This window comes from Perna viridis, chromosome 4 (genome assembly GCF_037379345.1).
Source record: "Perna viridis isolate PV_CMFRI_1.1 ecotype Kerala chromosome 4, ASM3737934v1, whole genome shotgun sequence".
Taxonomy (NCBI): domain Eukaryota; kingdom Metazoa; phylum Mollusca; class Bivalvia; order Mytilida; family Mytilidae; genus Perna; species Perna viridis.
In genome coordinates, this window is record NC_142448.1 from 51,982,379 (window position 1) to 51,997,642 (window position 15,264).

At 35.3% G+C, this 15,264-nt stretch overlaps 1 protein-coding gene across 1 annotated transcript; it reads left to right on the forward strand.

The window, feature by feature from the left end:
- Positions 1–7,302: 7,302 nt before the first annotated feature.
- On the forward strand, positions 7,303–10,635 carry LOC148620481 (tubulin alpha-1A chain). Its single transcript, XM_088581379.1, has 3 exons — positions 7,303–7,434; positions 8,751–8,973; positions 9,359–10,635. Exons 1-3 carry the CDS (start codon positions 7,432–7,434, stop codon positions 10,486–10,488), a joined length of 1,356 nt encoding a protein of 451 aa, XP_088437505.1. The 5' UTR covers positions 7,303–7,431; the 3' UTR covers positions 10,489–10,635.
- Positions 10,636–15,264: the final 4,629 nt, after the last annotated feature.

The following is a 15,264-nucleotide window of genomic DNA, read 5'->3' on the forward strand; positions in this document are numbered from 1 at the left end:
ATTTATCGGAATTATCAATAAGAAAATGGATTCTCTCATTTAGCCATTTACTCATCATCCTGATTTTATCCATCTTTTATATGCTACTTTGTATTTATCTCTCTTACTTTTTTGTTAGTTTGTCATTTATACTTCAAACTTCGTTCCACACTGTATTTATCTTTCTTACTTTTTTGTCTGTTGGCTATTTGTACTTCAATCTTTGTTCCTCAACAACTGTACATTAATATTGTAAAATATGCATGTTTATCTGTATACCAATGTTTCTACATAGGGTTTTTTTGTTAATCTGTAAATTTGGACTCACTTTGAAACGTGACTCGATATTTTATTGGTTTCTAAATACATATGGACTATACGTTTATTTGTTGCGTTTTATCGTCATGATCATGGATTTGTAATTTAATCCTAGTCCATAATCTTTTTTTTATCTTTTCTTCTGAGTAAAAATATGTTTAATCAATAAAGGTGTAGAATCGTTAAGCTTGAGATTGGTTTCAATATAATACCAATTCAGAATATCGGGAAAAAACACGCACACGCCGAGGTGTCAATAAAAAGACAATTTAGATCAAATTTCTTATTTAATGGCAAGTTATATTTATAGCCGCTAAGATTTTTCATGAAATATACGGCCACAACGTGAAAACAGTTAACAAGAACGACCTACATATACAATGTGAAAAACAGAATAAAATCCAATTATATATAAATACTGAAGATAAGGGAAAAAAACACGCACACACACACATACACATACTTAAGCACTTGCAATACAGTCACATCGAAATGGAGTGATTTATGTTGGGCGATATCATTATATTCAACAGTTTCATGACTCCAAAAATTACATTAGTAAGACGCGATTTTTTAATCAACCAGTGTGGATTAAATTGCAATAGCTTGCTCGCCATTTTGCAATTTCTTAAGTATTTTTTTTATACATTTCAATAGAGTACCCGAGTTCCTAATTTAAAGTCTTGTTCAAATCTCTGTGGAAATATATCGGTATAGGGAAATATGTTAACCCACTTGTCATAAACTGAAGGAAAATCTACATATAAAAAAAAATCAAAAACTTATCTAAGCAAGTTTAATTGTTGGAAATATAGTTGTTTAGGCGTAAGCTAAACTCCCAGAAGAATCGCCAGTGCAACGCATCTCGGTTGGGAGCACTACATGCTATCTGCGGACTGTTGACTTCAATGTAATTAAAGCTACCAAGGAGTGTCTCCATTTCCCGGACTCCCTTAAGAGCTGCCACTGTATTCATGCATCAATTTCGAACTTTCAGTTAATCTGGATTCTGCACTATCGTGTTGTTAAAGCGATTCCTTTGTATATCGGGTGTTCATTTCATTCTCTTTATTTATATATATCTTGTTTCCGCCCATTTTACATTTTTCATCGGCCTATTTTGACATTTCATTAACTAGTACAAATATATTACACCAAATATCAATCAGGCTTTAAATGCTTCTTTTGGCCTATTCCTTCTGGTTTCACAAAAGGAAAAGCAAAGTTAATTGTTCTTTTAGAACTTCAAAAGATTTTTTATCTATGAAGTTCCCCAAATATTTATCTATACTGTTGTCAAATCTGTCAAAATTTAATTCGTAAGTCAAGCCATTATCTAGTTATTTACAATCCATTTACGAAACTGTTCATTTTATTGCTTACACATGAGTATACCTATTAAATATATTCCTGCTCACGTACCGGGTTAAACAAACACATTCCCTATCCTAAGAATTTGAAAATCACTTTCATAAGTAATTATGGTTGAGTATTTCTAAATATTTTGATCATTATAATCTTAACTGTATAAACTTTGTTGTAAGAAGCTCATTTTTATGATTTAAGATTATTAATAATAGGAAAATATTTTCTTAAACAATGGGTAAGGTTAAAACAATATCCAGAACTCGAGCATGTGAAGAAAACTGTACCAACAATCACACAAATAACCCCGAGTATTAGCCTAAAGACACAAGTTAAAACTCAATTTATCATATCCATTTTATTTCCATCACATAAATATGAAATAATAATAAAAATATAAATAAAAAAGCAAAATGAAAAAGATGCATACTGATCGGTATATAAATCTCTGGTCCTCAAAGTGTACTTAAGGTCTCTATTGTTGTTAATATGAAAGTGGAAAGAAGCTGAGAAAATATGCTCACTGATAAGCATTTTTACTCACTTATATGATGTGATAAAATCTACTACGATTTCTTACTGACGCAATCATTGTACCTACTAAAGAAACGTGAGAATGTAGCTCACTGAACATGTGTTTTTATCATACAAACGGAATGACTACTCACAACAGGGGCCGGCTGCCACTATCAAATATACAACCCCACTAGTTCCGTGTTTATGTCTTAATGCGGTAGATCTTATAGGAGGATTATATCTTTCCCATGCACATACGCAAGCTTTGCCCCCTGGACAGATTTACCAGGAGTTCTGTCATGAATTAGGGGATTTCGTTGAGTAAAATTTAGATTAATGCGCACTATACAATTAAGTAATGCTTGGTCCTGGATTTGATTGCATATACATTAACTATTTCCCAATGCACATATATATTTACCAATTATCTGTCATGATTTAGGGATTTCGTTAGGGGAAACAGTAATATTCTACTATGGTAAATTACCATAATCATATAAAAACACACATATTTTAGTTGCCTTAAAGAGAAATCGGAGGCAAATAAACAAAAAAAAAACAACTTAACAAAAACAAAATAAAAAAAAAACAAAGGAAATAGAAGGCAATAAGTGGAATTGAATAAGTAAGGAATATGAATTATGCACTCATTTAAAGGAAAGAGTGGTTCTTGTTTTGGCACCCTTCTTAAGGTCACATGTAACCTCTCATTTCAAACAAACACACAACTGTTACTAAGAACAGAAATGTCCACTTATTTAATCTTGTATACAATGTATATATAAATTATTACTAATAAAACCCAGATGATTGAGAATCGATCGTTTCTACCTTGGTAACTGCATGTATAGAGGTGACATACTTTGAAGAATGATTGATTTCAGCTTAGCAGACGACAATTGGATGAAAGGTTCCAGATCAATAGATTTTTTTTCTCTCGACTATACATTTGCATTGTATCAGGCGTTACACACTGTACGTAAGATCGGAAGATTTCTTGAAAAAAATTGAATATATTTTTTTTTAATTTCAGAGTTAGCTTTAAAAAAATATATTTCTCTTTAGTACCAATACGTTTATAAAGGTATTACGGGAATGCATAGGGTTTTGTGTCTGGGTAGATGAAATGTACAGGTTTATGGGGCGTGGGTAGAGATTGATGATAGGCATTGTGTGCACTGTACACGGTTGTTGGTCGTTGGTAGAAATAGTGGTAGACAGTGTGTGTATTGTACAGGGTTGTTGGTCGTTGGTAGAAATAGAGGTAGACAGTGTGTGTATTGTACACAATTAAGGGATTTGGACAGGAAGGTGTAGAACGGGCGCGGATCGTACAGGATTGCGGGGCGTGATTTAGAATAGAAGAACGAGCGTGTGGATTGAACGCTGTGCATGTGTGTTGGTAGAAATAGAGGAAGAAAAGGTGTGTTTTACATAGTTATGGGCGTTGGTAGGAATTGAGGAGGAAAGAATGTGGATGTAAGTTTGAATCGTTACCAGGAGTATGTGGATTATGTATATATGTTTTTGGGAGTGTGTAGTACTATAGGGGCAGCTGAGGTATGAATTACAGGGTTGATGGATATTAATAAGTTTGAAATCGTTGCAGCTAGAGTTGGATAGTTATATATCAAGGTAGCGTGAAAAATATACAGGTTTTTGGGGTGTGGGTAGACAGTGGTATGAAATGTGTGGATTGTGCAAGGTTGTAGGTGTGAGTAGAAATAGAGACAAGCAAGGTGAAGAATGTATATGTTGTATACAGGTTTAGACAAATACTAGTAGATGTACGAAGTATATTAATTTACATAGTTAATTGTAGTGCTTTGAGAATAATGGCAGGCAGTTTTTTGGAATACACAGGTTTATGGGATGCGTGTAGGAATAATGGCATGTATGATGTGGAATATACAAATTTTATTTCTTGATAGAAACCCCATTTTAAAGAAATTTTGTATCCGCATTTTTATAGGATGTGGTATGCACATAGTTGCAGAGAGTGAGTGGCATATAATATAGGCAGGTAGCGTATGCAATGTACAGATGTATGGTGCTAGGTCTATATATATTGAGGGCAGGTAGGGTCTGCGTAGGAACAGAGGCAGGTATAGAATATGGATTGCACAGGATATGGGGATGAAGGTTAGAATACAGGCAGGCAACTCGTGTTTTTTTTAGGTTTGTATAGGGAGTGGATATAAATAAAAGTCGGTCGGTTGTTGAATGTAAGGGTTTGTTAGACATGGATAAAAAGTTGGAGTTAGTGTGTGATATGCACAGGGTTGAAGGGATTGGGTGAGATACTCTGAGTATTTCAAACATGTGGAATGAACAATGTGTTTGAAAATCAAAAATCCATCAAAGTGTTTTAAGTTATAGTATGATGGGAGTACGGGTGATCGGACGAGCTAACGGACGGACGGATAACGTTATGCCAAAATTCGTTCTTTGCAGACGGCCGGGTGTATAAAATATGTAAGAATAATATATGTCATCTCCAAGAAATATAGATGTATAGCCAGTCTATTCTTGTCTGTGTTTACCATGTAAAACCGTGGTCAATCTTTCTGTCATATCATTTAATCAAACAAAATGGGTAATACAAATTCGGAAATCAAACAGAATAAGTATTCGAATTTCAAAAAGAACGATTACCGATAACCCCTTGTCATCAATATCACAGATCCATAGAATTATCCCGGATAAAACCAATCAATTGATCTCAAACACAAAAAGATAAATCGTATTATCAACACATTTTGTTCCACCATTCGACAAATTCTTTTCAAACAGAAACATTTTTTTTTATGAAGTGCAGCTAAGCGGTGTAATCTCATCATTTAAATTTCGACACCTTTTAAAATTTCTTTCAAATGGAGGTTTAAGAAGTTGCCTATCAAAATAAACTCTGCATTATTCATGGTATTCGAAGCTGTATATATCTCCCACAGGATAAAGTTACATATATGTTTTGTTTTTGTTGTCTTTTACGTGTTTTTAGGCCTGTTACAAATCATAAGAACCTTATTTTCAGACAAAACGAAGGGCAAATATTGCCAATATGAGCAATGCACATATTTGTTTTATTTTTTTTAATGATATTTGTTTATTTTCTTAAATTATTTTATAGATGACGCATGCGCGCACTATTCCGATCAACAAACCATTGTCTGGTTATTTTCTACAAGTGAGAGAACTTCGGTTGCAAGCTTTGGAAAGATTGTCTTCATAAATCCCAACTATTCATCATCTGTCTAGTACCACAATTCTCTAAACTACTTTTCCAACTTTTTAAAGTTTTCAATTTAGTATGCATTTTCTTACTAAATGAAAATATTTTTTTCTAATTCCATTTGTTGGCTATTATATATTGCTTTCTATGGGCATAGCATCACCAATTACATAACAGTATATAGTATATGATATACAATTATAAGTGCATGCTGTTTCTCTTACTGATTACGTCAGACAGTGTGTGTATTGTACAGCACGCGTTCCAGCAGCAAAAGATTTGACATACGGAGCGATTTAGTTATACCAGAAAATAGTTTGAGCCCAGACAAGGGACTAACACCAGAAAGGAGTTGAGGCCGACCCATAGAGTTAGTTACATATACTGTCCATCGGCAGACTAACGTTACCAAATCGAACTTCTAAAATTTTCATTTTTGACTGCCTTTGATACAACTGTTTTGTGCCCTTAACCCCTTCTTCAAAATTTTGTAGAAGTTACATGTATCAACTTATTTCTTTTTTTCCAAAGCCATTCAGGAATTTATGTTCCGTTTACATTTTCAGTCAATCCTTGCTTAAGTCTTCTTTTGTTCTTTTCTTACTTATATTCCAACTTTGTGTTTCTAAAATTGTATCTTCAAAAAGTTGAAAACCGACCCAAATGGACTTTCCAACCATACTTTTATTGTAAACGGTCAGTATAGACTCCCGTATGCTGTATCATAGGGCTTGCTCCCACTAGATACGGTCTGACAATATGGGAGTAGGAGCAAGCCGGGCAGTGATTTGGGTTAGCACATAATCATCCCGTAACAAGTAACAGTAATAATAGAAAAGGAGCGGATATGGTGAAACGTACCAAATGCACCAGCGTATGATGTAAATACTTTCCAAGATCACCAGAAAGGTCTTCAGTAAGTATAAACACACATTTAGTAAGATCTATAAGGCACCGGGAACAAAGTAATTAAATCCATGGTAAATGAACGATGACAATTCTTCAAAATCAAACTAAACAGTTAATATAACGACACGAACACACATTAATGACCAACATCTCCCGACTGTGGACAGGCGCATATGAAATTTGCAGTTGCGCGGGTAAAACTAGTTTTATAAGGCCTTAACAACCCCCTTTAATGTAAGGTCAATAATAAACTGAAGCAACAAACAAACATACCAAAAAAGTAATTCAATAATGCATCCAATACCTCAACATGAACGATACGGACAAATGAGATATCTACTAAAACATGCTCGCAGTTACTGTTTAAAAATAATTAGTAGATTAAAATATATAATAGAGTTAACAGAAGTACTAGCGATCTCCATATATATACATTCACTAAAATTACGACATGGGCATTCGTTATCTTAAATAATACATTTGAATTTTTAAGGAGTGGTTCAATAAATCCGCGTGATTTGAATTTTAAGTATTTTTATTACGCATTTTTACGGTTAATAAATAGTACCAGTGTGTTCAAACATTTTACATTTATGGATTTCATTTTTTAAAAAATGTTTTCAACTACCTTATTTATAATTATTTTTTAGTTTTCCTTTCTAGTATCTAGGTGTGATATATATACATATGGGATTACATATTCTGAAATTTGTGCAAACACCCAAAATAGGGGTTGAATAAATACAATCGAATATTTGTCGTAGAAAATTGAGATAAAATTTACAATAATGACCCGTACTGTTTACCCCTTAAGAATATTTCATTGTGAAGGAAATACACATGTTGAAACTAAGTTACTAACAAACCCCGCGTGTTTTGGTTACCTGTAAATTGTTTGAAATGAAAGTATTACTAACCAATCAAATCGCCGAAACTGCTATCTATTTCACCGAAGCACCAATCAAAATGCCGGATTTTTTAACACTAACTACAAAATCCATCGACCTCGATCATACGTCACAAACTACGATTTGATACTCAGCTTGACTCTTTAACAGTCAACGTGAGAATTCACTTCAATTTAACTCATTTCAACAAACTAACATTCAGTCATGGTAAGTAATTTATTTCAGTTAGTATTTTTTCCTTGATATGCCATTGTCGATTTCTCGGTAAATTGCGCCGTTTTCTGTATTAGCGAGCAGGTGGTTGTTTACATTGTAATGAATGTGGGTCAATCTCTCATCTTGTTGTATTCTATAATTTTTCCCGGGATTAATCCCTTTTCAAAACGAGGTGTCCTTTGTGTAGGAAAGATTACAATATAATTTAAAATTTGTAATTTCCTGCGTGTTACACTACCGGTAACTGGTTCGAAGTGCCCAGAAATGTGTAAGAATGTGTTCTACGTCGTAGATTAAATATACCCATCAATTATGAAGATAAGTATAATATATATACCATGCGTTGATTTTAGTTTGTATGAGATACACCGAAATTTTCCTTCTTTTTACATGCCTAATTTATCATTTCCAAAAGCGTTATTGTAACTTATAAGCCATAATAATAGAGCATTGTCTGTAAAAAAAAAAATACCATGTTTTTTTTCTTGAAGATGGGGGATTTTTAATTTCGTATTGTTTAAAATTTAATAATAGACGGACAATCGTTGATCAATTATCTACTCTCAATTTTCCTCATTGTGTAATTTTACGCTTTGAGCTATACCGACAACGGACAAAATCGATTTTTTTCTGACAATAAAATCTAAAATTTCGATCATATTTTATCTGATTTTTTAAAGTGCATTGTGTAATACTTTGATTTCTATAGATTTAAAATCGAATTTCAACTATCAAAGCGTAAAATCTTCACACATTTATTAAGTGTGTAGAATAGCGCGTAAATTTGTCGCTCTCTAATTGTAAGCATGAGTCACACTTGAAAGGGTCATTTTGTAACAGCCTGTGTGCACGTTTTAAATCTCGTCTGCTCTACCAGTCCCCATTGTTCACACACGGTTGATGTTCATAGGGTAAAACTAAATCTTTAAACTTCACAAACTTTATCACTTTGCTGATTTCCGCATTACATAACAACTTGTGAAATTAGATTGCAAGTCATTTGTTCGATTACGTTCTAGAATCGTTAAAATTATGATATGAAAATCGCCTGATTCGAACATTTGTTAAAAAAACATAACTTAAATGGAAATACTCGGGAATAGCACTCAAAACTACATGTATTTTCAAAATTACCGAGAAAAACTCTTAATAAATTTGACAGACGAGCGGACGGTATTTGAAGAAAAAGTTCCGACTCGACTTCGCAGGGCTAGATCATGATTTTAATCATAATATCGGCGTCATGATCTTAACTATAATATCGGCATCATAACCATAGCTAATCATAAAATAATCTTTTTTTTCAGAGGGAATGTATCAGCGTACATGTTGGACAGGCCGGAGTCCAGATGGGCAATGCCTGCTGGGAGTTGTACTGTCTGGAGCACGGTATCCAGCCTGACGGCCAGATGCCATCAGACAAGACCATCGGAGGTGGAGATGACTCCTTCAACACCTTCTTCAGCGAGACTGGTGCCGGAAAACATGTCCCCAGAGCTGTTTTCGTTGATCTTGAGCCCACAGTAGTTGGTAAGTTGTCATTTGAAATTTTGTGAGATTGAAACATATTTAAATGTTTTCTCAGCCATTTATATCGTGCTATTACAGTCATTTAAATTTGCTTCGCTGGTTACCACTTTCTTGTAGACTACTTATATGTCAGCTGAATTCGTAGGTACTTTTTGAACCTCCATACTTGTGTTTAAATTTTGTTGAATGTTTATCAAAAAGTTCAATACTTTGGCTTAGTTATTCACATTTAATAGAAAGGTTATGATTTTACGATAACTACCTACACCAATTAAACTTTACAATTTGTTTATCTGTTAACTGGCATTTACTATTTTATGTTCGGTAAAGTTGCCAAAAATTATCCTGAATCTTTAATACAATATACACTAATGTTCATTTTCAGATGAGGTCAGAACTGGTACCTACAGACAGCTTTTCCACCCAGAGCAATTGATCACCGGTAAGGAGGATGCTGCCAACAACTACGCCAGAGGTCACTACACCATCGGAAAAGAAATCGTCGACTTGGTTCTAGACAGAATTCGTAAATTGGCTGATCAATGTACCGGTCTCCAGGGATTCCTCATCTTCCACAGCTTTGGTGGTGGTACCGGATCTGGATTCACCTCCCTCCTCATGGAACGTCTCAGTGTTGACTACGGAAAGAAATCCAAACTGGAGTTTGCCATCTACCCAGCTCCACAAGTCTCAACTGCCGTTGTTGAGCCATACAACTCCATCTTGACCACCCATACCACCCTTGAGCACTCAGACTGTGCCTTCATGGTCGATAACGAGGCTATCTACGATATCTGTAGGCGAAACTTGGACATTGAAAGACCAACATACACTAACTTGAACAGACTGATTGGTCAGATTGTCAGCTCCATCACTGCATCTCTTAGATTCGATGGTGCCCTCAACGTCGACTTAACTGAGTTCCAGACCAACTTGGTACCATACCCACGTATCCACTTCCCATTGGCCACTTATGCCCCAGTCATCTCTGCTGAGAAGGCCTACCATGAACAACTCTCAGTTGCTGAGATCACCAACGCTTGCTTTGAGCCAGCCAACCAGATGGTAAAATGTGACCCACGTCACGGAAAATACATGGCCTGTTGTATGTTGTACAGAGGTGATGTTGTCCCCAAGGACGTCAACGCAGCCATTGCCACCATCAAGACCAAGAGAACCATCCAGTTCGTCGACTGGTGTCCAACTGGATTCAAGGTCGGTATCAACTACCAGCCACCAACTGTTGTACCAGGTGGTGACTTGGCCAAGGTTCAGAGAGCCGTCTGCATGTTGAGCAACACCACCGCCATTGCTGAGGCCTGGGCTCGTCTTGACCACAAATTTGACTTGATGTACGCCAAGAGAGCTTTCGTCCACTGGTATGTCGGAGAAGGTATGGAAGAAGGAGAATTCTCAGAAGCCAGAGAAGATCTTGCTGCTCTTGAGAAGGATTACGAAGAAGTTGGAGTTGACTCCGTTGAGGGTGAGGGTGAAGAAGAGGGAGAAGAATATTAGACAGTAGTAAAATTTTCAGAACTTTTTACATTTTAACATATTTCAATATGGATGTGATGTTTTTCCGTACTTGTCTCAGGAATTTTACAGCCGTCAAATGTTTTGTTGAATTGTAATACATTTAAAAGAAATCAAAACAGAACCAAATTATTGTCTTATTAATTTTTATGCTGTACTTGAGAAGCATGTGGGGACTGGTTTTGTTCTGTCCGTTCGTAATGTCATTAGACTTTGGTGGTAAATTGCTGTCATGCTTTTTTTTAAATGCATGGAAGACACAACTAATTTCTGTTCCTTTTCTCACTCAATGATATATATTGATCAAAATATTTTATTCGAGTCGAAGGTTGACTGAGCATGTGTCTTATGTTGGACCACTTATAGACTATGGTTATGTCGTAGTAATGCAATGATCGCCTGAAAATTATATATAAGCAAACCATGAGTTATACGGACTAAATCTTGTCACTCTACAATGTATGGTATGACGAAATGCCGACAAGAAAAATGATTCCAGAATTTGATAGATTTTTTACACACCCGGTTATATTTTTCAAGATATAAAGAGAATAGATATGGTAAATATGTTAAAGAGACAACAACCCCACCGCGTTCAGTGTCATCTCAAAGTGTCTGAGTAAAATATGCACAAGTGACAATCAGAATTTTTTTTGCAATAATCTACATTATATCAAAGTAAAACACGAGCGCACCGTTCTGTCTTAAACATGGAGTTGATATACGGTCTCGTTCAATGATTTTAAGTGCGCATAAACTTGAAATTAAGACATTAAGATAAAAATAAATGGAACCTTAGTTATGACGGAGAAAATTAGTTCAATTGCTTTGTGAAATCCTGAAACAATAAAAAAAAAAATGGGACAAAAAACCTTGCTGATGGTTATTGCCAAAGGTAGAGAATATTGTGTAAGTCCACGATTTGACTGTTCCTTATAGTTATACTACAGTTAGTCGTTTCCCGCTGACATGAGCGTTTCAGATTAAATCGGTTGCAAGTTGTACACAGAATTAGCCTGCGATGTATGTAGCACATTGCATAATTAACCAATGAGAATAAACTACCGGTATACTTCGGTGTTAATACGGTATGCAATAGAGCGGTTGACATGAGCCACGCATCCATATTAATTAAAATCAATGACACTTGTATGGGTCATGCAAGCAAATGCAAAAACAAGTAACACAGTATACAAAAAAAAAAATTAAAAATTAATGAACTATTTCAGACAAAAGTTCTATCTTTGGATTAAGAAGTGTTTTTAGTTTATTGAATGGTTGACCAGTACTACATAATGTAACAGTATTACTTATCTTGAAGAAAATAAAGATCTCTCAATGCTATATATATATATATATATATACAACGTCTCAGAATGTGACGACTCCATTCGCTACACTGCTCCATCGGATCAAATTGATACAGGGAAGATAACGTAAAACTTATAGAAGGGTCTGAAAAATTCCCAACGATGTTAGAACTGTCAAATTTGCGATGCAAATTTTTGGTCGTTCCCTCCGCGGGATTGGAACTCGTACCGCTGTGACATCTATGGCAACACCGCCTGCACTAAATCCCTAGACCACTCGGCCAGCTAGGCTATATATAGACCACTCGGCCAGCAAGGCTATATATAGACCACTCGGCCAGCTAGGTTATATATAGACCACTCGGCCAGCTAGGCTATATATATAGGTTCACATCAAAAAACGAACCTCATAATCAATTTTATTACATTGAGTGTATGAAATTTAGTAGGCTGTATATCATATTTTCACTTGAGGAACAACCTCGAATGAAGAGGCGGATCCAGACACTTTGAAAAGGATGGAGGCTGTCGGGATTCCTCAGAAAAGAGGGGGGGTACTAGAACATTATTTGCCATTTTTGTTAATTTTACACATGAAAATAACGAATTTTCCAATTAAAAGAGGGTGCCAACCCTCATCACCTCCTCAGGATCATCCAATGAAACTCCACGAACGACGATTTTCTTTATGTGAACTAGTTTTAACATGTTCGAACTGGTTTGTTTCTGGAAACATGTTATTGGTAAATTTATTATTGATGGTGAATAACACCACAGCAGTTACCAAGATGCGTAAAAGGTTTTCTTCATCTTAAATTGATTTTCTTACACGGAAAACTTGACATATGAAATTTTCAATTACCAAATTATTACATGATATTATATTGACTTACAATACCACAAAATCGTGCATGCATGATATATGACATGTATGTGATTTTATATCGGAATAATTCAATGAGGGATGCTGCCTTATAAATATTTTCCCGCCATTTTAATTGCAGTATTGCAGGGAGGGCCCAAATATTTTGAAATAAGGGAGGGATTTCATAGGGGATCCATACCATTATTTGAACAATTAGTCCTTTTTTTCAATGTGAATAGAAATACTCACTTGAAATATCTGTATATAGTACGAAAACGAAGACGTAGGATTTGATGCACTCTTAATGGTAAAGAACTCACCAATGTTGTAAATGTATTCCTATAATTGTAGAAACATCAAACTCCCCGTGTTAACTCTATTTTATAAATCACCTTCTTGTATTTATTCTAAATGTTACAAAAAAAAAAGAAAATGAATCGGAATGCAAAATATCTGCATCATGTATTTGCATTTCTTGGGTACATATATCCCTGCAATTGCGGTTTGTGAGAAATAAAGTGTATAGGCCTAGGCCCAAGTTTTGCACGAAATAAAAATTAAAATGCTTCGCGGGACGCAACTTGATACGACCACATCTAGAGGTCGAACCCTGAACAGTTGGAGCAAGTATGGACACACCATTTAAACTGGATACAGCTTTGAATTTTGATCACAGGATAAGAATTTGATCAGAAAGTGGTTATTTTTGGCCCCTCTTTCCTGAGCTGTTCAAGTCAAAACCTCCAAAAACGATCCAAATTGCCTTAGAGTGTATGACACCTTATGGTACAAAGTGATTCATACCCTTTCACTCAAGTTATCATCAAATTATTTAAAACAAAAATTAGGATTTTTTTCTTTTTACTTTCAATACAAGTTCAGAGAGATCCATCAGGCGCATAGCTGAGGCCAAATTGAAGTGTAAGCAAAATTACGGCAGGGGGTCTGGGAAGCTCCGCGGAGATAGCGTTTTAGAGCATCATTTATGCCTCTCCTGGATGTGTTTTATTTTAAAAAAAAAATTGGCTAAATTAAGTGCAGGCAAAAGCCTTTTTGCCTAACGGCAGCTATGCGCCTGTCCATTATCTAGTAGTCAAGTTTTTGTCTGAACAGCAGGAAAATGCATGTTTCTACATGGCCCCTAATTTCTAAACTGTTAAAGTCTGAACCCCAAGATCAATCCCAGTCTGACATATTGTGGAACATAGACATTCCTTTGCTTTTACTGGCATTATATAGTTAAAATCTACGAAATGCTTAGTTTTGCCCGCTTTTGGCACCTAATTCTAAAATCGTTGGGGCTAAACCCCCCGAAATCGATACCAGCCTTCCTTTTGTAGTTTGGAACCTTGTTATAGAATTTGATAAAGATCGATCACCTAATATTCAAGTTCTCGTACGAAAACCAATTGTCTACTGACGACGACCATGATAGTGCTATACTATTATACGACCGCAATTTTATTTTGTCATATAAAAATGCAGCGACCTGTGGAGCCGATCACGAATCGAAACAGTACAAAGAAGGACAACTCTAATTACAAAACCGTTATTTCTCTTATATTGTATTAATGCAATTATGTATTTTTTATTATTCCAACTCCCAACTCTGCACGAGGAGATCCACCTCTTTAAAAATATAATCTGTTCCGCGCATGATTAGTAGCTTAACATATTTGAACAGACCAATATAACAGTGAAGAATTTATTACTGTTTTACGGTGTGATGGTATATAAAATAAAATAATCTTATTATCAACGCTGAACACATTGTTCCATAAAGGTTCCAATGAGGGGAATGTAAATGCACTCAAAACATACACAACACAGGACTAGAAATGCATTAAATATATACCAAGTATATGTATTAACTCCCAATATTAATAATATATCTTCCCAACTTTTTTTTATGTCTTTATCATCATTTGTGAGGAGTCATGTGAATATTGATGCTCGTTTCAGTCTTTAATTTGTGCGAAATGAACAAAATTGTCCAACGAAGAGGGTCAACCCCTGGTGTAGTCCTTTACTCAAATCTTGGAACATTGTAATATGTTTCCAAGGATTCACACTAATTGAACTCGTCATTGTGTGGAAACCGGAAAATTGAGTTTTGGGCTCATTTTGTTACCCAAACGGTTAAGCTAATAACCAGCCCAACCTCCCATTTCATAAGTGCTTGTGTGAAACGGGTCATGGTCAATTCGAACTTACAAGACCCATATAAAAGTTCTGGTATAAAGTGGAAAACAAATTTAAAAAGAAACTTTTCCTAAACGGTTAAGTCACAAACACTAACCCGACATAAGAATTCCAGCCATACAACTCGTCATGAAGCCTTGTACAACTTTGATGTTACCCTTGTGGTTGGACCCAAACCACAAATTATTTTGTGAAATTATGGTACTTTGTATGTAGTACTATCTTTAAAAGATCTAGGTCCGGTTTCAAATTAAAACTGAACAAATCGAGATTTTATCTCAACTCAAAATCACCTGAAATTGAAAATTCGATGAAAAATGCAGGAGTTGAGGAAATGGTCAACCGGAGAATTGTTTTAATGAAACACTGGCCTGTTTACTC